The sequence below is a fragment of the Pezoporus occidentalis genome, unplaced genomic scaffold, assembly GCF_034315485.1.
Source record: "Pezoporus occidentalis ecotype Australia unplaced genomic scaffold, CSIRO_AGI_Poc_V1 ctg236, whole genome shotgun sequence".
Classification (NCBI taxonomy): Eukaryota; Metazoa; Chordata; class Aves; order Psittaciformes; family Psittacidae; genus Pezoporus; species Pezoporus occidentalis.
Genome location: NW_026914244.1, coordinates 791,221 through 817,817, shown reverse-complemented (window position 1 = coordinate 817,817; position 26,597 = coordinate 791,221). Strand labels below are relative to the sequence as shown.

At 43.4% G+C, this 26,597-nt stretch overlaps 2 protein-coding genes across 4 annotated transcripts; both read left to right on the top strand.

Moving 5' to 3' along the window:
* Positions 1 to 410: 410 nt before the first annotated feature.
* On the top strand, positions 411 to 16,946 carry FBXO3 (F-box protein 3). Its single transcript, XM_062621938.1, has 11 exons — positions 411 to 570; positions 3,811 to 3,900; positions 5,169 to 5,332; positions 6,319 to 6,433; positions 9,223 to 9,427; positions 10,490 to 10,535; positions 12,663 to 12,747; positions 13,188 to 13,310; positions 13,729 to 13,844; positions 14,241 to 14,431; positions 15,854 to 16,946. Exons 1-11 carry the CDS (start codon positions 464 to 466, stop codon positions 15,977 to 15,979), a joined length of 1,368 nt encoding a protein of 455 aa, XP_062477922.1. The 5' UTR covers positions 411 to 463; the 3' UTR covers positions 15,980 to 16,946.
* A 1,002-nt stretch (positions 16,947 to 17,948) lies between these two features.
* CD59 (CD59 molecule (CD59 blood group)) lies at positions 17,949 to 26,113 on the top strand. Of its 3 annotated transcripts, none has more exons than XM_062621941.1 (4): positions 17,949 to 18,023; positions 22,626 to 22,698; positions 23,340 to 23,441; positions 24,582 to 26,113. In XM_062621941.1, the coding sequence occupies exons 1-4, from the start codon at positions 17,964 to 17,966 to the stop codon at positions 24,773 to 24,775; spliced, it is 429 nt and encodes a 142-aa protein (XP_062477925.1). In that variant the 5' UTR covers positions 17,949 to 17,963; the 3' UTR covers positions 24,776 to 26,113. The 3 variants fall into 3 exon arrangements, with proteins under 3 accessions (XP_062477925.1, XP_062477927.1, XP_062477926.1); XM_062621943.1 differs by lacking the exon at positions 17,949 to 18,023 and adding an exon at positions 20,168 to 20,281; XM_062621942.1 differs by lacking the exon at positions 17,949 to 18,023 and adding an exon at positions 20,794 to 20,926.
* Positions 26,114 to 26,597: the final 484 nt, after the last annotated feature.

The window sequence follows — 26,597 nt, the reverse complement described above, 5'->3', positions numbered from 1 at the left end:
CAATCCACGCCATCTGGAACGCTTTAGGGTAAGGGGGACATCTGCGCAGGGCTCACAGATGGCCATACACCAGCCAAGCCTGTGGTGTTCCAGAGCAGAGGATCAAGGCCGAGTGGCCTGCACTCCCCAAGGCACGGAGCTCCTCTCCCGCCATGAGGCTTCCACCTCATGGTCTCCACCTGAGGTAACATCGCTGCGGGACAAGCTTAACCACCGAGATGGCACAGGGGGTTGGATATGGCTGCTGCACAGGGGACGGTGCCTACCCCAGTACCCGACCCCACGGTGAGGACTGAGGTGAGCCGCAACGCTGCGCTGAGAGGCGGCCGCCCGCAGGAGGAGCCGCGGAGGGCGGGGAGGAGCCGCCAGCAGGGGGCGCTGCGGGACTCCCCTCCCTCCGCGTCTTCTCCCGGCGCCCCGGCCGCTGAGAACGGAGCGGCGCAGCCGTGGGACGGCTCGCAAGATGGCGGCGCCCCTGGACATGGAGCCCTCAGCGCTTAGTCTGGAGCTGCTGCCGACCGACCCGCTGCTGCTCATCCTCAGCTTCCTCGATTACCGGGATCTGATGAGGTACGGGCCGGGGCCGGGGCTCTGCCGGATCCGCGCTGCCCGGCGGGTGGGGGAGCGGGGCCTCGGCGGGGGTGCGGAGGCAGCGCCGGGGCGGGGAGCGGGGCCCCGCTCACGGCGGAGCTGAGGGGGCAGGCGGGAGGGCCCAGTGTGTCTTTGCCGGGGGAGCCGAGGCCGGCTCCTGCGGCGGGGTCAGCGGGAGGAGCTGGCGGGGGAAGGCGGTGGGAGGTGGGGTGAAGGCTGCGGGCTGCCGGTAGCCCGGGGCCTCACAACTTCTGGGTGTGCGGATCGCTAAGGGTCGGGGCGAAGGGGCTCAGGGCGCTCCGTGAGTGCGGGCAAGGCGGGTTGGCTTGTCCTGCAGAGCTGCCGAGTGCAGGGCAGACCGCAGAGCGCCGCTCCCGTGCGGAACACCGGCCTTCTCTGGGGGTTCGTGGCAGAAGGCAACGTTCGGGCTGTTCTCTCCCCGGTTGTACGTTGGTTTTGTCTGGAGCTAGATCACAGTTCAGAGATGAACCCATAGCTGAATTTGCAGGGTCAATAACTCTCACGTAACTGTTGCATACCCTTGGGTAAACAAAGGGCAGTCTCTACCGGTAGGTATCTTCAGTGATTTGAGCAAAAACCAAATGAAAGGACAAAAGGTGACTTCTCAGGCAGAAAAAAACATGAGTGAAAGTTGCAGGTTGCTCTCGGACGCTTTGCTGGATGGCTCTAGAGTTGAGTCATAGCGTGAAGATGAGTGTGTGTTTTCAGTGCAGTACAAGCACTGGCAGCGATTGAAAGCACAGCACTTAATCAAAGAAGGAGGTATAGGCATGAATGCAATAGAATATTAACAAAATGGGGTTTGTTTGGGGTTTTTCTTTCCCCTGTAAATACTAGTCAACAAAGCTAAAGATGTGAGAGAGTTCTAACAGCAAAAAACGCATTAAGTGTAAGCAAAACTAGAACAACTGTTACAAGTCCAGCACAGATGATTTAGTAGTAGTTCCTAATGGTGTGGTGAAGACACTACCTATTTGTGTTATGTATTTAACAAAGTAAGATGGATTTTGCTGTGCAAGGACAATAACATATTGTGTAGGCTTCTCATTTGAAAGGTCGGTAATGGCAGTTTTGCAGAACTGACTGTTTGTGTTAGTTGAGGACAAATCTAGGTTGCTTACATTTGTTCTAGTGACACATATATGCTCGGACCATCACACACATTACCAGTTCCATGGGTTGGTTAGGCTGGTGGTGGCCCTAAATGATAGAAAAGCTGATGATTGACCAAATATTTATGTAATTATTGAGAATGGCTTTAATTGCATCTGTGTCATGTTGAAGACATGTGTTACTGTGATGCCACGGTGGGTGACTTCTTTCCTACCAGAAGCATCAATAATCACCAGTGTAGTAGATTTCATAGCATCATAGAATGGTTTGGGTTGGAAAGTTCTAAAGATCATCCAGTTCCAACCCCCTGACGTAAGCAGGGACACCTCACACTAGACCATGTCACCCAAGGCTCTGTTCAGCCTGGCCTTGAACACTGCCAGGGATGGAGCGTTTATCACTTTCTTATAATGTGTGTGTGGGGGAGCAGGATTGAACAGCTAAATATGAATTACATGTATGAAAAACACCTTAGTTTTGGTGCAGGAGATTTTGACCAGCCCTGGACTTTGGCTGATTTTACTTGTCAAAGACAAGCATGAGAGGTGTCTTTATTTTGGTACGTAACTGTGTCCATTTGCAGTGTTGGTCTATCTTACTTCCCAGTTTCTGAATCACACTGACAAGATCCCAGAAAGCAGTAACTGGAAGCTTAAGTTTGGTAACCTCATTTGGGGTATTGAGATGTTAATCAAAGCCATTAAATATGCCTAACTCTTAGAACAAACTACCAGAGGAAGTGATGTTGCCTCATCTAAATTGGTCGTATCTTTGGGGTGTTTCTTTAAAGCATAACTGATAATTCAGCTCAAACATAGAAGTGAAAAGGTTTATTGGCTGGTGTTCGGGTTGGACTGAGTGAGGCAATAATCTCTTTTAAATTCTATGAATCTTTGAATAACCGAATCATTCCCTATATTACTGCTCTGCATGTTGCTGATGCTCTGCTGCCCATTTTTACTCATATAAATAGGTTGAAATGTCTTGCTGTGGATGCAAGTTGTACATTTCAGAAAGGCTTTATAACCGTAAAAGTAAATACGGGAACAGACTGTATTTGATGGCACCTCACTTGCTGCTTTTAAAGAGCAATTTAGGAATCAGGAATATAGGTTAGCTTTTGCTATCTCCTTGCCTAGAGCCAGAATCATAGAATCACAGAATGGTTAGGGTTGGAAAGGACCTTAAGATCATCCACTTCGAACCACAGGGACACGTCACACTAGACCATGTTACTCAGGGCTTGGTCCAGCCTGGCCTAGAACACTGCCAGGGATGGAGCATTTGTCACTTCTTTGGACAACCTTTTCCAGTGCCTCACATGCTCACAGTAAAGAACTTCTTCCTTAAATCTAACCTGAACTTCCCCTGTTTTAGTTTGAACCCATTCCCCCTTGTCCTATCCCTACAGTCCCTGACGAAGAGTCCCTCTCCAGCATCATTGTAGCCCCCTTCACACTGTGGAAGCTGCTCTGAAGTCTCCAAGCAGCTTCCCTTCTCTGGGCTCCACAGCCCCAGTGTTCTCAGCCTGTTTTCATACAGGAGGTGTTTCAGCCCCTTTTCATCCTCATGGCCTCTGGACTTGTTCCAACAGCTCCATGTCCTTCTTACATTGAGGACACCAGAGCTGCACACAGTGCTGCATATGGGGTCCCATGAGAGCAGAGTAGAGGGCGGGATCATCTCTTTTGACTTGCTGCTCACACTCCTTTTGATGCAGCCCACCCTACAGTTGGAATTTAAACCATGACTAGGCTGTGCTACTGGAATCCTGCTGCCAGGGCAGTGGAGTCACGCTGGAATCCTTCACAGTGTTTACGATTGCACAGCCCTGCTGGGTGACCTGCTTTACAGAATTGCTTAATTGCTGGCAGTTCTCAAAGCATGGAGAAAAGTAGTTCACAACTGGTACAGCTATAATGGAGACTTAACCATTGTAAGCACAGCTCTAGAAAGGACAGCTAACTAACTTTCGACCTCTGCATTCGTTTAATGAGAATGCAGTGTGTAATACACTGGTCACTATTTATCCCTGTTTATTTTGCTAATCTTTTGTAATAAATTTAAATTATTTTATATTTATAGTTGCTGCTATCTAAGTCGAAGATTAAATCAGCTATCAAGCCATGATCCATTGTGGAAAAGACATTGCAAGAAATACTGGCTTATTTCAGAGTAAGTGTGGTTGGTTTAGGCCTTTTTTCTATTAAAATGAAGCTTATGTTACCGTGCTATCTGTTTTGGTCCACATTACTTCTAGTAACTCTTAAGACTGCATTGGTATTCACCAGCTTCTTACCAAACTGATGAAAGGTTAGAGGTATCAGAAATATTCATCTCCTAAAAAAGCTTCATGAAGGTACAAGTGTTAAAAAGCTTTATGGATGGATAGAGAAGAAGCACAGCTTCTCCTTCAGCCTCGGCATTAAGAGGGCAACTTAATCTTATCAGACACCATATATTCTATGAAAGAAAGTCTGAGTGCTGCAATTATGAGGGGTACATCTGGATGGCCATGTTAGGGGTACAACTGGATTCTTATGTCATTACTGGAATCACAGAACAGATGAGGTTGGAAGAGACCTTTTTGGTCCTCTAGTCCAACTCCCCTGCTCATGCAGGGTCACCTAGATCAGGTTGTCCAGGACTGTGTCCGGTGTCTTATCAATGAGTGCTGCTGAGAAGAATCTGCCTCCACCTTTACTCCTTCCCATTAGGTAATTGTACACATTGATAAGATCCCCCTGAATTTTCTCAGGCAGAATAATTCTTTCAGTTCTGTAATCACGTTTGAGGCCCTGCATTGGACTTTTTCCAGTACGTCCATATCTTTCATGTAGTAGGGACCATAGAACTGGACACAGTGCTCCACATGTGGCTGCTACAGTTTGGAGTCAAGCATCCTTTGTCAGATGTTAGCACATTTTTGGCAGCCTGTCTTCCTATAGCCTTCTGTTGTACCTGTGGGGAGAAATGAATATTCAGTAATTCCTTAAGAAATTGACTTTCCACATCAGTGCCCAGAGTTTTCATTTAACTCTCTGGTTTGCTCCTTAATCCTTCTTTATTGGGTGAATAAAGGAGTTTGTGACTAATGCAGTAGATCAAAAACGTGGGTTTTTTTTTTTCAAGCCTTGTCTTTGTATGTGTGAAATGTGATGTGAATTAGCCAGTCACCAGTTCTAAGATTTAATAATAGGCAGCCCTCTATTTAAAGGAATACTGTTTTTCCCCTGGTACTAAATACCCTGAATGTTTCCTAATTCTGTTCCAAGTTGCTGTTGAATAAATGCCAAAATTAAATGAGTTCGTGTAGCTTCATGTGGCTCAGAGTGTTCCTAGCTTAATATTATGCGTACTGCTGCTGCCAAATAACTTCTTGGGTATAGAAGTTAAGCTTTTTTAGGCTGTTTTTTTAGCTTCTTTTCTTCATATCCACTTAGAGAGGAAAAAAGCCAACGAAATCAGAGCTGGAAAGCCATCTTCATCAGTACCTACTCTGACCTGGGAAGATACATCCAATACTACGCTACATTGAAAAAAGCCTGGGATGACCTGGAAAAATACTTGGGACAGAGGTGTCCTCGGATGATTGGTTCTTTGAAAGGTACAGTGTAATACCTAGTAGGTTGCCTGTTGTTAACTTTCATACTGGCACAGGTTGCCCAAAGAAGTGGTAAATGCTCCATCCCTGGCAGTGTTCAAGGCCAGGTTGGACAGAGCCTTGGGTGACATGGTTTAGTGTGAGGTGTCCCTGCCTATGGCAGGGGGTTGGAACTGGACGATCTTAAGGTCCTTTCCAACTCAAACCATTCTGTGATTCTATGGTACTGCTTTCATCCTACGTGTGCGTTTCACTGACAATACTGGGGGGAAAAGGGTTCATGTCACTTTGTAAATACTTTCTACTTAAGTCAGACCTGTAGAGATTTCATGAGATGGAGATCGGTGCTGTATTAAGTAATCATCTTCCTTTCAAACGTATGTCGTATTCATTCTGTGCCACCTAGCTCATAATAAAGTCACCAAATATTGACTTGAGTCCGTGTTTGTTTGATCAGAGCTTTTAAAAATTCTATGCTTGGTATTGGAAATACTTGATTTTTAGTGAGTCTGGCCACTAGCATGAATTTAATCAATGGAAGATGTTTGAGACCATGCTAGTAGACAGCTGCATCCCAAAGTTGAGCTGACTTTATCTTGCTTTTGTATGTCTGTTACTTCACTTTCTCTGAATCATAAATGGCAAAATACTTGGAAATAAGTATTCCTTTTGTGATAACATAAAATACCTTCCATACTGTTAAGGTTGCTGGGGCTACTTAACATTCTCTTTGGAAGTTGAAAACATGCTGTTATGTGTAGAATGTGGCAAGTTTTTGCCTTACTTTTAGCCCTGCAGCCCTATTGAAATTATGTGAAATAAGATTTTGAAGGAGAGGTCTTAACGCAACCTCTAATACCAGCTGTGTCAGGAAGAGCACACTGGGCACTGGGGACAGAGCAGTGGAGCAGCATTACATTTAGGAATCTTGTAGGAGCAGCAGATTTCCCCTCCAAAACTGCCACTTACTGTCTCTTTTTTTTACACAGAGAGTGTGCAGGAGGAAGATCTGGATGCTGTGGAAGCACAAATAGGTTGCAAACTCCCTGATGACTATCGGTGTTCTTTTCGTATTCATAATGGACAGAAGCTCGTTGTTCCTGGGTAAGGAGCAAAAACTATATACCAAGTTATTAATTCCTTTTCTATTTCTTGGGTAGTTCCTTTATTAACAATATAAAATGTCTTCTGAACAGGATAACTCAAGCATTTAAATGTAACTGAGTGATGGCTTGAAGTGATGCTTCTAGAATTGGCTATCTTCCAGTCTTGGGAGGAACTGAAAACACAGTGTGGTTTTGCTGAAATTACTCTTGCACTTCAGCCCTTTTTCCTAGTGAGAGCCCTGATTTAGTTTCTTTTTTGGTAATAACTAGAACTTCCAACTCTTGGATTTTCAATGGTACCGCTGCAAGTTGTTCTCCTAAAGTTTTCTGTTGTATTACATGAGTAAATTGGCCTCTTGATCTGTTCAGGAATCACTCTTTTCATTAAAATGATTAGGGAATGGCTTTCAAACCAGGTAATCATTTCAAGTAGAATCAAAATGTCAGTTCTGCTAATGAAGTCTTCTCAGTAGAAGATTTGATACAATTTGATGAGGTTTCAGCAATTGAAAACTCCTCCTATGTTAAGGTTAGAAGGTAAATAACTAAACATAGTTTCCTATCTTGCAGCTATAGGCAGAGGTAGCAGGTCAGCACCTGATAAATGCTGCTAGTGTTAGCTAAAGATTGAAAGCTACAGCAAATCATTGCAGCGTCTATAGGGGCCAGTGCATTCATGTTACTTTACCAAAACCTTCACAAGTAAAGAAAGTGCAGCTTTCTCCAATTCCAGTGTTGTATGTTGAAGGATTGTGACCAGGAGGTTGAAGGAGGTGACCCTGTCCCTCTATTCTGCTCTCATGAAGACCCCCCTTGGAGCACTGTGTGCATTTCTGGTGTCCTCAACATAAGAAGGACATGGAACTGTTGGAGCAATCTAGAGAAGGGCCACGAGGATGATCAGGGGCTGGAGCACCTCCTGTATGGAGACAGGCTGAGAAAGCTGGGGCTGTTCAGCCTGGAGAAGAGAAGCTGCGTGGAGACCTCAGAGCAGCCTTCCAATATCTGAAGGGGCCTGCAGGGATGCTGGAGAGGGACTCTTCATTAGGGACTTCAGTGATAGGACAAGGGGTAGCGGGTTCAAACTTAAACAGGGGAAGTTCAGGTTAGATATAAAGAAGAAATTCTTTACTGTAAGGATGGTGAGGCACTGGAATGGGTTGCCCAGCGAAGTAGTAAATGCTTCATCCCTGGCGGTGTTCAAAGCTAAATTGGACAGAGTCTTGGTTGATACGGTTTAGCGTAAGGTGTCCCTGCCCATGGCAAGGGGGTTGGAGCTAGGTGATCTTAAGGAACTTTCCAACCCAAATCATTCTGTGATTCAAATGTGCAGAAGGAATATGTGGAACATTTTTATGCAGCCATAAGGATGACTTCTAGTTCCCTTTCTTTTCCAGGGAAACCTTTTTTTAGAGAGGAGATAGGTGCCCTAGTTCTATAGACTTCAGATACAGCTTGTGTGCTTCCTGCTCTTCCTCCTACTTTTTCACTCCCACAAAGCCTCTAGTGTGATGATGTGCCTAGAAGATTTGGGACTAGTTGTCATTGTTGAATGCTTCAGCTTTCTGTGTTTGCATGTTAGCATCACTCTTTAAACTGCACAACACGCTGATTCCAGCAAGGCTATGTAAGGGAAAAGAGGAATGGAACCTGTTGCCCAGGATGGGATCAGCTTATATCACACTGACGTGTGGCAGCTTGCACCTGAGTCACTGCTTTCATAACACCAGTAAAAGCTTCAGCATCTGCAGGAGTTTACATCTGAGAACATCAGTGAAAGGCAAATTAGTAGAGAGTATGGGTGGGGAGGTGTATATGACAGGTTTGTGTACTCCTCCTGCTGCTAAGCACGCTGCTGTAGTGTGTGTTCTTGTAGTTGATTAATTTGATCATGTTACCCCTTTTCTACCATTCTGACATTGTCTGCCCCTTTATTACATTGAATGTAGATTGCTTGTTTATTTTCACCCTGGCTGGCATCTAGCCCAACATTCATATCAAGGTTAAATTTAGTTTCCAGTACTCACCTTGTTCCTATTCTGTGCTATATTTCAGATTAATACTACTTTTCTTGTGTGTGAGAGGCTTCTTTTACTGTCTTCAATGTCACTTCCTTGTTGTCAAAACCAAACAGATAACAAAACCCATTCTTTGCTGCGATACTTAGAAAAAGCTAGAGAGGAAAAAAATTAGAAAGACACTTGATGGTCTTGCCATGTCCTGCTGATGAATATTGTCTCATTCTCTCCCTGTATGTCCGTTTACCTGTGTCTCTATGCCTTTACTTTCTATACTGAGATTATAATCTCTTTGACTCAATGGTTATTTAGCTAGTTTACTTCTCAGCCTTTTGTCCACACCGTAGAGAACCTTGCTCATTAGTTTTGATCAATGACTGTTACTGCAGTGGGTTGAAAAGTCATGGATGCTTTGATAGGATTGAAATGAACTTGCACAAAACTTAAGATATAGATAGGATATATTCTGCTACTATAGGAAGCTGTATCGGCTGTGAACAACTTCTTCAAAGCAGTTGCAGAGATGATGGGAATCACCAACACAGTTTAAAATATATACAACGAGGTGTTTATCTTGAAGCCATCAAGCCTCCCTTTGCAGAGGTTGATGCTGTGAACTAATAACCTAGTTCAGTACCTGGGTGTTAAACTTGGAGTTCATCTAAGTCTCATATGCGTAGAATCAGTACTTAGAAAAGCTTTAAAGCTGTCTTTGCCTTGTAAGTGGTATCTTCTCTTTATCATTCCTTTTTTGTTGCTGTCTGTTCAGTTTGATGGGAAGCATGGCACTGTCAAACCACTACCGCTCTGAAGACTTGCTGGATATCGACACAGCAGCTGGAGGTTTTCAGCAGAGGCTAGGCCTGAAGCAGTGTCTTCCTCTTACTTTCTGCATTCACACTGGCCTGAGTCAATACATGGCCCTGGAGAGTGTGGAGGGACGAAATAAATACGAGATCTTCTATCAGTGTCCTGTAAGGAGCATGTGTTTATACTCATGAATGTACTTTGCTAATGGCTGCTGCTGTCCCTATACACGTTATCAGATACCTAAAGTATTTTGCATTGTAGAAAGTGAATGCTGAAAAATCATGTTAGTGTGATGAAAACCAGATGGCAACTCAAGGGCAAGTACCAAAGCACATAAGTGAAATAAATTTACATGAAGTTGTTGATATCTATAACAATTTCTATACATTCGTCCTTATTGGAAGGTACTAATTTAATTTGTTCACACTATGGCAGATATACCCTTTTGCCCCTGTTTCTGTAAGGAAGAAAAACTTCCATTAAAGAAGATCAGCATCTGTATATATCTCCTCCCCTAGATATTTTAAATGTAAACTTCCTACAGTAAATGATAACCCTGGTTTCTAAGGAAAACTTACTCTAGTGAGAGAGCAGATTGCTTTTGAACAGCTCCTTTGTAGAATATAATTGAGTATTCCTCATAATTCTGGTATTTTAAGATAGGCGTATTGTTGTTAGCGAAGCTTAAGGATATTAAATGTAACAAGTTTTTAGCCCTCTCATTACCTTATGCCCTGATGACTCCCTCCCCCTTTTCCAGTAGATTGCATTGCTTAAAGCCCCATCCAACCTGGCCTTGAACGCTTCCAGGGATGGGAATGATCCTGGGCAACATCCTGTAGCTAACTCTGCCTCAAGCAGATGGATTAGACTGGTCATCCCGAGAGCTCTCTTCCAACCTTAGCTGTTCTGTGCTTCTGTTCAAAGGCAGTATTTGGGGGAGCCTTATTTCTTGAATGATGCATTGAATCTGATTCTGTATGCATGAGCCTTCATGGAACGTTCAGGCTGTATATTCAGTGATCACATGAGCGTTCATGGGGACAAGCGTGTGTGTTTTATACTCCCAGTCACGTATTCAAACTTAGAATGATGTAGTAAACAGACAGATTTTGTTTAGTGAATATAGGGAAAGTGTTTCCTATGTTGTATTCAGGTGTTGAATTTTAACTTTAGAAGTCTAATGCATTCCTTCTAATATATCCGTACACTTCTTGCTCTTTTAGGACCAAATGGCTCGCAACCCATCTGCTATTGATATGTTCATTACAGGTAAGCCTTTAAATAATATACTCTGCAAAATGTTTTAACTGTGCTGTTTAGAAAATGCCTGTCAGTACAACTTGAGCAAAGCAAGTGCTGAATTTTCTGTGTTACTTGCAAGATTCTAAGCTGCTTAAAATCATCAGTGCCTACTTGAATTGATATGCAAGCTCTCTTTAATGAAGCTTGTTCTTGTGTGTGCCTTGTGTACAAATCATTCAGTGCACTAACCTGTCTAACAAGGGGAGGAGAACCTTTAAGTTAGCCCTCATGCGAGTGATGTAAGCAGCTGTTAAAAGCAGCACCCATGTGGACAGAAAGATTGTTTTTTTTTTCACCAGTAGCTTTTGCAGCCATGTTAGGAGTTGAAAACATCGTGTCCTTTAAGGAAATCTATTTAGATATTAACATAGAAGAAAACCTTTCTGGATGTTTTAGTTGCCTGATTGCTTTGTTCAAAGGGTAAAGGAATTGTCGAATAGTTTGGGTTGGAAGGGACCTTCAAAGGTCATCTAGTCCAGTGCCCAAAAGGAGGGAAGGGGAAAACTGCGTGATTGTTGTTTGGTTATGTAATAATCTGTTGTGCTCATCTGTCTGACATGTACACTGACTGCACCAGTTTGATTATTTCTTTTTGGTAATCTACTGGAATCTGGTAATTGTGGCTATGTCTAAATTAATTCCTTTCACTCGGTGTGAAGACAGATGTGTAATAAATGGCACCCTACTTAAAATTTAGCCTGGCATGTTTCTGAGGATATACGTACTGATACTACAGTGAGCAACCACATTAGGCAGTGCTGGTTTGGGATGAAGGTAGTCAAATGCTGAACCAAGCTAACTTTAGGAAACCTTTTTAAGTAGTGATATGATCAGTATGAACCGATTTGAGTGTGATGTAGTCAACGTTCTTACCTGCTTTACAAAGGACTTATTGCAGGATGCATTGTGTACTTTAGAACCATCATAAGGAATACACAGCAAAAGCTCAAGAGTTTGGATGCTTGCTTCACTCCACCTGAGGGTGATATATTGGTATTGCAGCTCAAGGCTGTTGCTTTTATGGAATTGAGTCAGTGGTGAGGTGATCAGACATCATATTTAAATGTATTCCAATCTTGACTTACTGCAAGGTAGAGGGGAATTTTCATATACAGCATTTATCTTGTAATTTTGAGGGTGATGGGGTAAATTCATCCACTTCCTCCATTCAGAGTTCATTTATACAAGGTTTGCATTTTGTGGATTAGTGGTAGGAAGGAGGATAATAAACCTGGAGTTCCTTAGACTTCCAAAAGATCAAAGGACAGTACACATAGCTCTTGCTCAAAGGAAGAAGCGGTAAGTACACTTAATCTAACAGGAGTGGTAGCACTTGATAACACATCAGTGAAGGTGAGAATAATGATTTCTTAGTACTTCAGCTTAAATCCAACTTGAGAGTTAAATGTGACAGTTTGACTGTCTACTTGGAAATCAAGCTGTTCCTAAAGAACAGCTGTAGGTGTATGAAAGGCTGTTCTCAGACAATGGCTGTAAGTGTATGAAAATCCCAGCTTCTTCAGAATAACACACAGATTTAGTCTTCTGGGTTTGTCACAGGACTGCGGAGGATGTCTGTGACTTATCCCTGTTTTTAAGGAGAAGGAAATACTGCAACTTGCTAGCTTGTTTTTCAGAAACTATTCGTATGGAAACTTGGTTATCAAACCTAAGTCCGTAAATCCACCAGCAGGCTTGCATTCCTCTGCAAGTAGAGTAGCTGAAAATTGCTACACAAGTAGTATAGGCCTCTATACTTCTCCGCTTTCCCAGTCATAGCAGAACAGTCATGAGCAGAAAAGGAGCTGGTGAGACACATCAGCATTTGAAGACCATGATTATAACGTGACATACTCAGCTAAGAGATTCTTTGTTTGCTCTGTCATTTCTGGAGTATGCACCCTTAACTTTTAGTTCTTGGTTAGTTTCTCCAAATGGTCTTTGTTGGTAGATGGTCTGGAATACTGAGTCATCGAAACCAAGATGTTATTGTAACAACAATCAAAGCTGTAAACTTTTTCCTTGAAGTATTTATTGTAATCTGCTTAGTGGTGAATTTGCCTGTCCTGATGAATATTCTTCTTTGGCATCTAGGTACATCTTACTTGGAATGGTTTACATCCTATGTAAACAAAGTTGTAACTGGAGGTTATCCTATCATCAGAGACCAGATTTTCAGGTATCGTGACTGGGATTTACAATCTCTCTGCAAGGCTTTGGTGCTTCTTTTAGAATGCTGACCTTTTTCCAAGTAGTTATGAGTAGCTGGTGCAAAAGCTGTAGGAGTCTCTAGTTTTGGGAGTTTTTTAAACAGCATGATGACACATCCTTATGAAACAAGTGTATTTTCATTGACTTCAGAGGAAATCATACACATAGCTTAATACAAGTATTAATGGAGGTACAAAGAGATCCACAGCTGTATGAGTTTAGGTGATGGGGAGGTACACATCATGAAGACGCTGCATACATATGTCTTCTATTTAACTGCCAAATGGAGAGTTAAGTATTACTCGGCCCCATAGTGCTCTCGTTACATTACTTAATCACTTTACATGTGTAGTTTTCTGCACTGAATGTACAGAGCAATTTGCAGCATTAACATTTTCCTTTCTGTAGGTACGTCCATGATAAAGAATGTGTTGCTACAACTGAAGATATTACTGTTTCTGTGTCCACATCTTTTCTACCTGAACTCAGTTCTGTACATCCACCACATTATTTCTTCACTTACAGAATCAGGTAAAAATAACAACTGAATTAACTCTTATAACACAGGGACTTACGCAGTGTTCAAAGCATTGGTTGATGCTAATTTATGCCAAGCATTCAAAACTGTTCTAAAATGAACAAGATGTGCACAACATGCTGCACTTTCTAATAGGAAAATACTAGATCATTACCTGGTCAGGTATGTAGAGTACCAGTCAGGTTAGTAATTGGTAAAGTACAGTGATGGGTGGGGGAAAGAAGTTACAAGTATCTGTTGTGATGTAGAAAGGGGTAAATAACAGCAGATAGCGAAGCAGAGGCATGGAGATGGATCTTCACTACTTCGTGGGGTTTTGTTTGCCCAGTCTTAGATCCAAGGACACTAAAGCCTTTCTTAAATTGTACAGAGGTAGTTACCTAACTATTAAGTATGCATTTTGGCTTCTAGAATTGAAATGTCCAAAGATGCTCTTCCTGAAAAGGCTTGTCAGCTGGACAGTCGATACTGGAAAATAACAAATGCCAAAGGTGATGTAGAAGAAGTTCAGGGTCCTGGAGTAGTTGGTAAGTAAAAGATTGCCTTACTAACCCAATAGAGAGAGAGGTTTTGTATTTAGTGTACTTGGTGTACATTAGGTGTGCTCTGTATTTACATATTGGGGAATTTACATTACTAGTTACTCATTATAGCGACAGAAGGTAGTAGTTACACAGTTTATATCAAAATCAGCTTGTTGCTTGAAAGAAAGAGAGGTGTATCCTCTGTTTTGTCTTTAAAGTAGTTTTGCAAGGGATATCTGAACATCCTGATAGTTAACCACCCTTCAGACAGTTTAACATCAATAATGGCTGAGAATCATTTATGCATCCACTGGAATATAAAATGATCTGCCTGAATATGTTGTGGAGTGCAAGTTCTACTTCAGTCCTTACTGTCATGATCTATTATTTTACCAACAGGGGAGTTTCCCATTATCAGCCCAGGGAAAGTCTATGAATATACCAGCTGTACTACGTTTTCCACAACATCCGGATACATGGAGGGCTATTACACCTTTCATTGCCTCTACTACAAGGACAAATTCTTCAATGTCACAATTCCTAGATTCCATATGGTGTGTCCAACATTCAAGGTGTCTACAGCACGAATGGTAAGTGGAGGTGCAGTTGTGAAAACACTTCTAGTACAAAAATTACAGTACTGAACAGTATTTATACTGATAACTCCAAAACACGTGCCGGTTAAGCCTAGCAACTGTAGTAATCTCTGTAGGAGTTTGTACATTGGTAAAGTCACATAGCTTTGTTGCTTTTGACATGGAATACTACCAGTTGAATTCAGGACCCTCAGCCCTGGTTTTCATAGGATGCTGTATATGGCTCTGGGTCTTCTTCCTCAAGTCCTCACCTCTTTCTGGTGTGATACCTGGTTGTATCAGTGAGATGAGGGGCTCTGCGGGTTCCTGACAGAGGCAGAATCTGACTGTTCTGTTGTCCTGTGTCTGAACACAACTCCTCTTGGGGTACCCAGAAATAGATAGGGGTGTGTGGATGTATGTCTGTTCAGGGTGTATTTCAAAGGTCTTAATTTGTACTTAGAAACATGGCAGTGCATTAGCTGTTTAGATTTCACAGTTCTTTTGAATATTCTACTTCGGTATGACCGCTTTTGCCTCTTTTAGCCATAAGAATGTATCTACTTTCTTCAGCAAGAAGAGTTTCAGTTAATGGCAACTACAAAATTATAGCGGCCTCTATGATGCTCATTAGTTGTCACTGAAAGTGCATTTCATAAAGTCACTTAATGACTTCTTGAATCAGTAAGATATTTAGCTTGCTGTTAATTATAATGTAGTTTCAGTGTGGAGACTGCAGGTTAACTATATAATTTCTCCCTTTGCTATAGGCATTTAGACTAATTCAGATAAAACTTGGGAGTTTTCTGCAAGCACTCTTTCCTCAGGAGTAGGCATCTACTTGTACACTTCCTTGTGTTTTTCCAGGGATTTGAGACACTCATTACCAGTAGCTCTACGAGTTAAGTGCCAGGAGATGTCATGATTCTAACAAGATCATAGAATCACAGACTGGTTTAGGTTGGAAGAGACTTGAAAGATCACCTAGTTCCAACCTCCTGCCATGGGCAGAGATAATGGCATCTCTTAATTCATGCTTCTGTTTATGGGAGTTGTAACCTCCTTCCATTCAGTGGGCTGTAAATAACTGCTTTTCTCTTTTGCTCTACAAGTAATGACCCTTTCTTTTTAAACTGCTTTTAATAGAAGACAATATAAGCTGCCAAGAAAACTGGTACTGAATTGTGGCTTTACATAATTGTACATAGTAAATAGCCATCAGCCTTCATTATTTCGTGAGTTAATGGTCAAGAAGTTGGGCAGAATTATCTCTATGACAAATTAAGCATTGTTAGGAGCTGGATTTAGGATGAAGATCACAATGTGTACTTCTAATAGACACCATAATGCAGACCAGAGTTTTCTACACAGTTGTTAGTGCTTCCTTAGGACTAGCTGGAAAAGATGTTAATTAAATCGGGATGTGTTTTGTTGTAGGAAACAAATCACAATGAATATGCAGTGGATGAAGACGAAGATTCCACAGACACTGATGAATACGAAGATCGCCGCAGGGTGTTGGACATTCCTGCGCCTGGTGGACGCTGCCCACGTCACACCTGATGGGCTCTTTAACAGAACAAAATAAACTGGTTTCAGAAGCTGAACTCTTTGGGGCTAGTGCATAAGAATATTTCTGACTGTTGTAAATGGAATTCCTGTTGCACATCAGGACAACTAGCATGAATGTTGGTGCCAGTTCTAATATTCATCAGAGTTTAACTTGGTTTCTTCTCCTGGTTTGGAAGGGGAAAGATGGGGAGGGAGGGAGGGACAGGCAAAGAAGGTGTTTGGGCTTTGTTCACTTTTTTCCCAGGGTACAAAATAGCTTGATAAGCTGAGGTAATCATATCTTACATTTTTAAACTATTGCCTATTTATGATCATATTGCAAATACAGGTGTGGGGGTTTGGTTTTATACAAGCATTTAAAATTAGCAATAGACAAGATGGCAAAAAAGGTGAGTTTCTACTCTTAATAACTCCTGCTAAGGATAAAACTTGCAGTTTGCTCTTGAGATCAGGTGCTCTTCCACTCTTTTTGTTTATTAGCATAGAAGTACCAGAAAATTCTGGTCATCAGGTACATAAATGAGGAATGAAACTGGCCTTATTTTTAGACAATCTGTCTTTCAACTTCATTTTATGCTGAGTGACTCTGACTGGATAATGCCTTTTTGGAATGTAGTGTATGTGCATAAGCTGCCACTGGGTACCCAAGGAATTTCTCAGTGAACTACAAAGTATGAATTTGTAAATATGTTTTGAGGTTTTTCTTTATAAAATATTTGCTGTTCAGACTTTGTCATAGGTGTCAAATTTATGTTGAATTATCACGTTTCCCTCGATCCTCTCTGGGGTTTTGTAACTACGCCTAAATAAAAATGAGAAAAGAGGAAGAAAAGGGGAACCTGACAGAACACTAGATGATTAGAAACTTTCTATTTAAAGAAGTATCTGTTTGCTTTATCCCTTTTATTTTGTTTCCATTATTATTAATAAACAACTTAATTGCCTCCTTTGCTCTGAAGTGCTACATGGGACTCTTCTTGCCAAGACTTGAGCAATAATTGTGTGACCAGCCAGTTCTTCCTTTTGACACCCAGAATTAGTAGCTCCTGTGGGGAAAACCAGTTTATTCTGGTTCCAAGTGTTTCCATTATTGACTAGTTACTGCTTGTACAGAAAGCCTGGGGTTTTTGCAAGTCATGGTATTAGATTCTCCATGTGCTCATCTTAAGTGTCACGCAGCATTTGGATCTTCCACAGCGGTACAAGTGTTAACTGTGAGGGGAAAATATGTTTGTGCTGTAATGCTTTTTCTTCACAGAGTATTCATCATCTGTTTAAAGGATCAGTGAAAGAAGAATTTAGTTGGAACTAGACTTCATTCCAGTGATATTGGGTGTGCTTAAGGACAGATAATTCTCATGGTTGGAGGCTTGCTTGGTACTGAACCAGGATCTGTTCTAGTTCAGTGGTATCAGCTGAAAGTTCTGAGGCTCTACAGAAACACTCCCAACTCGTGGTAGTTTTCTCTGGGAGTGGTTCTCCCTTGGGATGTTAAAGAGGAGCCATAATTACTGCTTACTGTGGAAGAAGCCAAGACACAGGACAATGTTTTCTCTCAACATCTGAGCACTGTGATGTGTGGGTGCAAGGCCCTGGGTCCAAGCACAGCTTGTCACAGGACTCCTTCCAACTGTGCATGTCTCAAATGAGAAGCTGACCGTGTAAGGGGAATGAAATGTTGTTATCGTACCAAACGTGTGTTTCTAACAGGAAAAAGGTGGTTCCATTGCTCCAGGAAGCTGTTCTAGCACATGGCTTAGTGCCTAAAGCTACCAGCTGCAGTGCTGCTGCAAGCATTGGAACTCTTCATTATGTGCATTCGAAGTAGAGCTGGTGGTTCTCCTCACCCCACCCAAAACCAAAGCTCAAGCCAGCTTGGCATGAAAGAGAAGTGGATAAGAAAACAAGGAGAAAACAAGGCATCAGTTATATCTGCCAGCACAGTGGAAATCTTCACTGGGAAAGCAGGAGAGAAATGACTCGAGATCCTGCGTTGGAAGAAGAGCACTTCACTGACCCAGAAGACAGGCAGCAGGTAGGTGTGCTGTGAATTGCCACCACAGTGTACCCAACACCTTGAACACTTCTGTGGTTGGTACCGTATGTGTGTACACAGACTGAGATGTATCCATGTCATTCCCTTCAGCTGCCAAATTCAGGTTCAGCCTGAAGTTCTGTTGGCTTCTGACTCTCATACTGTGATACTGATGCTTGGTTAAGACTTGACGTTTCAAGCTACAATGAGCCTTGTTGAACATCTGTGAACTCAAAATATGGTTAAAACCATAGCACAGCCAACACAAATTCGTATCTAATCCAGTTCTTTTTCTGTACGTGGAAAACAGTGGGTCTGTGGGCTTTTGCTGGCTGGATGCTTTAATGGGGAGAACTTTTGGCTACCATTTCCTTGCTGTGACTGCATCACACGAGAGGAAAAACAAGTGGTGTGCCAGCTAGTGGTAAATAAAACCAACCCCAAAGTTGCTGTGCAAGTTATTCTGGTGCTGGGTTTTTTTTCCTGTCATTGTTTCAAGGAATTTCTCATCATCTATGCAAGGAATGTAAGGTGGAAATACCATATATCAGTGATGATAGAGATAAATGTATCCTGCCTGGGAGGAGCTGACCCCAGATTTTGGGAAGGGAAAACAAGTGAATGTTCAGCTGTGGCTGAAGTTCCTCATTCCCAGTTCTTCAGTACAAAGTTTCCAAACTGAACTAATAAATTAAGGAGGGAGTTTAATATCAGGTCTTAATTGAGTGGATTGTCAGTAAGTTGCATATAACAACCCAAAGCATCTTATTCTGACATCCCTTTGCTTTTATTTATGGCTTAAACAGAGGTAAAACCCTAAAGACATATAGATCACAGACTGAGCTGACTGATAACTCAGTTGGGACATGCCAAGGGAGCGTGATTTGACACACCAAGGGAAGGTGGTTTAAGATCCCAGTGTTTCTGGGTTTATTTTAGGTTTAATGAATGGACTGGTACTTGTGGCAACAAAAATAAACCCAGAGCACCTTTTTAAGTACAACTGGTAGTTACAGGTATTTCATCTTGCACTCAAGCCTGTGCTCAATGTCTTTTTCTAGATAGTGCTGGTTATAATCTCTTAATACAGCAAAACCCACTTTTGGTGTTTTCAATCACATTTCTGTTGCTCTCCAGTGATTTTCCAGGTTGGGAATGTTTAGCAGTATTCAGCTGCCTCTGGAGGAAACTGCCACTTTCCATTCCCAATGCCTTCCTCTGGTTTGTTCTAAGACTCTTCATCATTTTCCTTAGCCCTGTCTGTTAACTCACACACTTATTTAACCACATCTGGGGATGTATGATGGGCACGGCCACATCTTGCACTGGGAAGAAAGTAGTAGAGGGTAACGAGTGATTCTCATCAATCCCCCTATCCTACTCCATTGCCCTGTCTACCTCAGGAGCAGGGGCCTACTGGCCATTGTGGTTCTGGGGCTTTGGAACTCAGGTTTGTGGGGAGAGGGAAGTGCAGTGGGTGCAAGGTGCAGGTTTAGCCCCTGGGATAGAAGTCAAGTGTAGGAACAGCTGTGCTTAACTGAGGGTAGGAGGGATCTCTGAGCCATTAGGCAGGCCCCGTGGTGCCTCTTTGAGCACAAGTGTGATGGGGAATGGCTGAGGAACCGGATGGGGGGGTCAGTCTGGAGAAGAGAAGGTTCAGGGGGGACTTGATTGCTGCCTACAACTGCCTGACAGGAGGATGGAGCCAGGAGGGGCTGGGCTCTGCTCCCAAGGAAGAAGGGATGGGACATAGACGAAACGGCCTCAAGCTGCACCAGGGCAGGTTTAGATGGAGCTGAGGAACAATTCCTTGCCCAAAGGGTGCTCAGGCATTGGAACAGGCTGCCCAGGGCAGGGCTGGAGTCACCGTCCCTGCAAGTGTTCACACACCGTGGAGACGAGGCCTCAGTGCCATGGGATAGTGGTGGCTCTGGCAGTGCTGGGGCCCTGGCAGTGCTGGGATCCTAAAGGTCTTTTCCAGCCTGGCTGATTCTGTGGTTCTACGCGAACCAGCGGCGCCACGCACCGTTACCCCCAGCCCTGCGGCGTGCCCCTGGCTGCGGCCAACTTCGCACGGCCCGTGCGAGCCCCACGCGAGAAGAGGTCGCTCCCGCCGCACGGCACCGCTCCTCCCGCACTGCCCGCGGCGCCAGGGCAGGGCCAAGGCCGCAGCTCCGCCCCGGGGCTGGCCCAGCCGGGCGCTGCAGACCGCCCCGCATCCCGTGCCCGGCAGGCAGAGCGGTGCTGCCCGGCAGCAGGTGAGGATGGGGCGGGCGACTCCGGACCGGGTCGTGTCCCGGAGGAGCGGAGGAAGCCCGGTGCCCTTCGCCTTGTCGGGGCGCTGGGAGACTGGGGGCCAGCCCCTGTCTTGACGGGAGCCTACCAAGGGGAAACGGTGGTCAGGGGAGACGAGAGAGCAGAAGGACAAGTCCTCAGTGGGGATGAGCGGGGAGGGGTGGGAAGTAGAGTTTTTCCTAGGAACTGGGAGGGGGGCATGTTTTGGGTGGAAATCTGCGTTCGTACCTATTAACCGGTGTGGCGGTGGTGGTTTCCGTACAGGGGACTGCCCTCGGGTCTGAGTCACGGCGGTAGCACCGCAGTGCGCTAAGCGGGGCGGGCTGCGGCGGGGCTCCGGCCGTGGACCGGGACCGCGACCGCTGCGGGGGACCCCGGGGCTGGGGTAGTGGGGGGAAGTGGCTCTAAAAGAGCCGTGAGGAAGCCAGGCTGCATTTGTGGGGCCCTTGCTGGCTGCGGGGTACCGCGGCAAGAGAAGCGGTGGCATCCCCAGGAGCTACCCCGGGCCCCCCGGCACCGCGGCTCCTGGACCGGGTCGTCCTTCCCTTGCCTGCTTGGAGGTGCTGATGGAAGCAGCAGCCTGGTGTGGAACGGCTGCTGCCTCCCAGGTGGGACTGCAGAGAAATTCTGCTTCACAAGCAAGGCAGTAAGTCCTCCGCGCTGTTGCAGTTGTTATTTCTTGCTACGGAGACTGGTCAGATGCTCGAGTCAAAACAGCAGTTTAGAACATTCAGTTTAGGAATTGTTTTCTGTGTTGTTTCTTTTAAGCCACGTTGTGAATTTCTGTTTCTCTCTCTATATATGCACTTTTTTAGAGCCCAAATTTCATTGTCTCATCTCTGAAGTAAAAGAAAAATTTACCCATTTCCACAGAAAATGGATAGGTTGAATTACTCCTGACAAAGCTCTTGTGTTGGCTGCGATGCTTTTTATTAATCTGCCTTCTGTTTTTTCTGGTGATGATTTGGTTTGGCTAAAAGACAAACCCAGTTTAATCTGCTGACACCACTGGGTGCCTGAGGGCTCCTGAAAGATGGAGAGGTTCCCAGCATGATGCTGGTTGTCGTCCAGGATGGCTCTTGCTTTAACCACCAGACTAACGGCCCTCCTGCAGATTCACGTCACTGTGGGATGAGCCTCTGGTCTGGAAAAGGCTTCTCACAGAGTTGTTTACCCCAGAAAAATCACCTCATCCTGAACATTATGGTTTTGTTTTTCTTGGTTTTCCTGCTCGACAGTAGGTTGTACAGACAGGAAAATGTCAGTGGTTTTGTTTGTTGGGTGGGTTGCTGTTTTGGGGTTGTTTTTTTGGCCGGTAACAGAATTAACTACTTAAGGTTGAGGATTTCAGTTTTATTTTACTATGAAAACATATTTTTTTTTAAGCCCACAGTCAGTCTTCTGGGAGGAAAAAGCTCCATCCCAGCATGGTTATGGTCTGCCATGCCAGACTCTTAACTGCATGTAGAAATAGCTTCAAGTGGTATTAACAGGGTCAAAGCAGTGATGTGGCTGTATCACTGCAGTTTTATAAGTGAATCATGTTACCTGAATGTCTTTAATCCTTTTGGACTTCCAAACCCACTAGGGCTTTGAAGACAAACATCAAATCATGTCCTTTCAGCACAAGTATGGTCCTTCTTGCCCTCTCAGCCTCCTGTATCCATATACATGGTCTGAATAGCCTGTTCTTTGTGACAGTAGAGATATTTTAGTAGTATGATGACAGTAATTGTGGAGGACTTGAGCTATGGCTGCAGTTACTTGGTGGGTTATTGCATGTGTTGGTCCCCTAGTGAAAGGGAGAAATCTGGGGAGAGGAGAGGCAAAACACCCCTTAGTACAGACAAATCCCTTGCAACCCCATGAGGGAGAAGAAAGGAGGCCAGCCTGGCTCCAGGGTTATGGGAATTGCTGTGAAAGAAGAAAGTATTTGAGACCTAAATGGTCTTTTATGTTATTAAGTGCATTTGTAGCTCTTAGAAATAAAAAGACCTGTTGAATGGTGTAATCAAAGGGAGAAGAAGACCCATCTGCAGCCTGTCAGGGCTCAAATCTCAGCTCTTGAGACAAAAATACTGTTCTCAGAATAAAAACCTTCTCTTGTAAAGTGCAGTTATGTTTCTGTCTTTCCTTTCACTGGTTTTCCTGGCCAGTTCTCCATTGAATCAAGTCTTTAACCCTCAGTTCCTCACTATGTATTTTGCTAGTTTCACGTGCCTTTTGAGTGGAATGTGTAACGTATTCCATCGTTACATGTTTGTTTGTTCCATGCCTTTATGCCTGTTATTTATGCCTTCATATTAGGGAAGAATCATGACCAAGATGAACTGCATCCTGGTGACCGCCTGCATTGTCCTGATTGCTTTTTGTACTTCTGGTGAGTACAAGGGAGCTACTTTCCTGATGTAACGTTGTTACAGGGGCTGAGGAAATCATGGAAAAAATAAACAGGGCAGCCTGGATCATTTAATACGGCTTTGGGCAATGACAGTAACTGTCAAAGTAGGGCTTAGTTTCTGTTGCTGGGTGTCTTTGGTCAGAAGAGAGAATCAGGTGCTGAATATCTTGCTGCTTAATATGGCAGCAGACCATTGTTTTGCAGCTGGAGGGGTCAGTTCCTGTTGTGTGTGTTGAAAATGTGGTGTATGGCAGGAGAGAAATGAGGTGGAATAAAAAAGGGATAGAATAAAGCTGCTGGAAGTGTCTCCTGTCTGTCCTTTTGGAAAAGGCAGGATTTAAGAGTAGATAAAAGAAGCAAATACATTGCTCTGCAGGCACATGAAGGTAAGTGAGTTTAAAGATGATGTAAGTGCAGGCTTCAAAAATCTTCCTTTCAGAACTGCCAGTCTCATTTGTACACTGACGAAAGCTGGTGAATTTTAGCTTAAGCCTTGGGTTTAACAACCAGGCATACGTTTTGTGACAGATGCAGAGAGTGATTATTCTCTTTTCCCTTTTTAATGCTGCTGCAGTCTCAGTCCTTCATTATTCAGTAAAGGTAAACCCTTGTCTCCTTAGGTTATGCCTTAAGGTGTTACCACTGCGAGAACAGCCCTTCCTTGTGCAAGACCAATAGTACTTGCTTAGCAACTGAAGATACTTGCTTGCAGATGAAATTCGGTATGTATCCTGCAGCCCTAAAATAAACATGGTTATATCAGTTTTCATTGCCTCTATGCTTCTAATCTGGCCTTAGCACGCATTTCTTATCCTTGCTCAAAAGATGGTTGTGAATGTTTTTGAGGGTCATGCTTATATCCAAGCAACTGATAAATAAGATGATGATTTAGCTGATTTATACTTGGACAGGCATATACAAGGATAGCTTTATATCCAGAATTAAAACAAAACTACAAAACAAACCATGGGGAAGATGGTCAAGGATATTCGGGGTGTAGAGTTAATGTTCTTGTTAAATAACATTTCAGTAGCTCTTTTACTGCCAGTGACAGGAGTTTCATTGGAAAAATGGAAGTACCAAGTCAAGTGCAATAATCTCTTGCTTCCCAAACTGGTTTCCTCTGCTCTAGAAAGATGCTTGGCTGGCTTTGGACAGTGGGAGTCAGTATGGAATGGGACTGCTCCATTCCCTGGGATGGTCCCTGGTAAGGCTCATGACTTGGCATTGAGAAAGGAAGATTCTAATGTGCCTGGACCAGGATGCTGCTCCGTGCTGCTTGCAACCTAAGAGATTTTCTCTTTTTGCTGTTTCCCGTGAGCTCAATCTGTTTTCTAGCACTCAGCCTGTCCGTTGTTGGAGTCACGAGTTGTGTACTTGAGGTGTCAAGCTGGGGGAGATGGAAGATGAGCTGCTTGATTTGTGGTGTCCAGGGAAATGAGTGAGAAAGGCGAGGACTCTTCAAGCTCTCTCTTCACATATTGCTTCTGGAAATAGCACTGCTCAGATCCGATGGGATTTGTTTTCAGAACAAAAACTAACTTGAGTTATTGAGCTTTGTGGAGGGAGAATGGCCATGCTGTAGGACAATGCAAGAACAGTGCAAGTTGAGCTAGATGGTGATGCACTGTCCATCTCTGTCAGGAGCCCCAGAGCAGGCATCACTCAAACTCCCCCTGTATCACCCAGCTGGTCATTTGGGCTGAATTGGAAGCACTGGTTAGCTTGAGGTAGAAATCTTTCTTAACCTATGGCTAAAAGATATCTGAGAGGCAGAACCATGCAGTTGTAGGCAGTGATTCTCTGTCCCAAACCCACTATTGCTTTCAATATTCTTTTAATCTGTTTAATTTCTTTTGTAGGTAAATTGAGAACCTCCTCCTGCTGGAAGGCATCCCAGTGCAGTATGAATGATATTGCTGAGTTCTTCCAGTTGGATAATTTTGATTTCTTTTGCTGCCAACACGACTTGTGCAATGAGAGTGCAATTCCTGGGCTTAACAAAGCAGCCTTCAGTATTGCCTCTGTACTGACCATGTTCTGGATGCTCCTGTAACAATCCTCATTTCTATGCTGTACTTTCAAGCTGAAATTACACTAAATCATTACTCTTTTCTGAATTGTACTTCTCACATTTGCAGTTCCTAACAGTGGGCAGAAATATTCCCTTTTAATTTTAAATGCTCTTTCCTAAGGTTCTATCTGTTAAATCATTGTCGTTATTCATGGGAAGGAGATTTAGCTTGTTACCAGTTACAATGAATTCAGGTATTTTGGCCTGCCCTATTCATGGGGGAAATAACTTGCTATGAAGTAGTGTTATCTTGTGGAGAGCCCTGGTCAACTTCAGTGGGTGATGTGAGAGGGAAGGAATACTCTTAAGTTTAATGCTGAAAAACTATTATTTCTTACCATCCCATAAATTGTAATTATTGCAGTGAATTTGCCCTCAGCACAAGAAGTGTTGGATCATTAAGTATAAACTTGCTTCGGTCTTCATGATGAGGATGGGAGTATTTAGTTTCAAGTGATATAGGCTCTTTGTTCCTGTCACTGTAATGTTTTTACAAGACAATGATACGACCTTGTGAGCACTGTTTATTTTGGGAGAAAGCATCTACATTTCTTAAACCAAAACGAAAATAATGCTGTAAGTGAGAAACACTCTTTTTCTATTTTGGCAAGCGTGCAGACAACATGTGCCAGCTTCTTTTTGAGTATTTTTTTTCCCCCTTATAGTTTATCCATGTCTAAGATTTTAAGTAAGCATGTGCTTTGCATGCTTATTGGTACACTGAAAATGATTTCTAAAATGCTAAGGAACTGAAGTGGCAGATCTAGTTTATTTTCCCCACACATAACCCTTCAAGCTCTCACCTAAGAGTACTAAACAAAACCTTGCAGAACTTTCTATTTTGACCTTTATGCAACACTATAAATGCCAATGCAAACTTGACATGTATTTATATAGCATGAATAAAACCCGTTCAGTTTGTATGTGTAAGGGGTCTGGAGCTGAAATACTCTGTACATTGCTCTGCCTCAGAGGTAGACACAGAGCTTTGACACTCCTCTGGTATTTAGGGACCCTCTCAGTCAGGTACACTGCTAGGTTCTCCTTTTTGTCTTCTGGAGCTCTTGGCATGTCCCTGCAGGAGTTGTGGTCCATTCCCAGTGAGATATTCTCTTCCCAAGGACCCCTGCTTGTGCTGTGCAGGGTGCCAGCAACACCAGTTCGCCATAACAAGGGTGTTACTCCAAATCCACAACGTATTCTGCAATGTATCTTTTGGTTAAGCTTCTGTTAGCTATGAAAGTATTCTGGGCTATCTCTGATCACTCAAAATACATAAGTCATACTGTCTTTGATTAATAAAAATGTGAAAAAAGAAAATGTGGAGAGCGTGGTTATTTGTCAGCATTTACAGCTATGTACAGGTGTGCTCAGTTTTGGTAGTGGTTATCTGCTTTAGGAGCTGCTTGATGGGAAAAGGGGTCATGGTTTTAAACTAAAAGAGGAGAGATGGATGCAGGCTGGATACAAGGAAGAAAGAAGGAAATAGTCCCTGATTTCCCATTCTTTTTGTCCTTACATCTTTTTAGTTCCATCTGGTTAACAAAAGCAGACCCTTAGAAGACAGTAAGTTGTGCACAGTGGCTTTTTCCACTAAGGCACCACCATTTGTCACTACCTCTTGTTCATTTGAGATGAAAAAGTGGTATTAAAGCACTGACTCAATATAGAGTTGGGGGGAGGTTTGTAGCAGAGAAGCTATCTTGTATTAGACGAGCTGATAAATTCCTTATGTTTAAACCATCCCAGTTGCACCACTTTTGCTCTATTATGTTGTCAATGTCTCTCTTCTGATGGTTGGCAC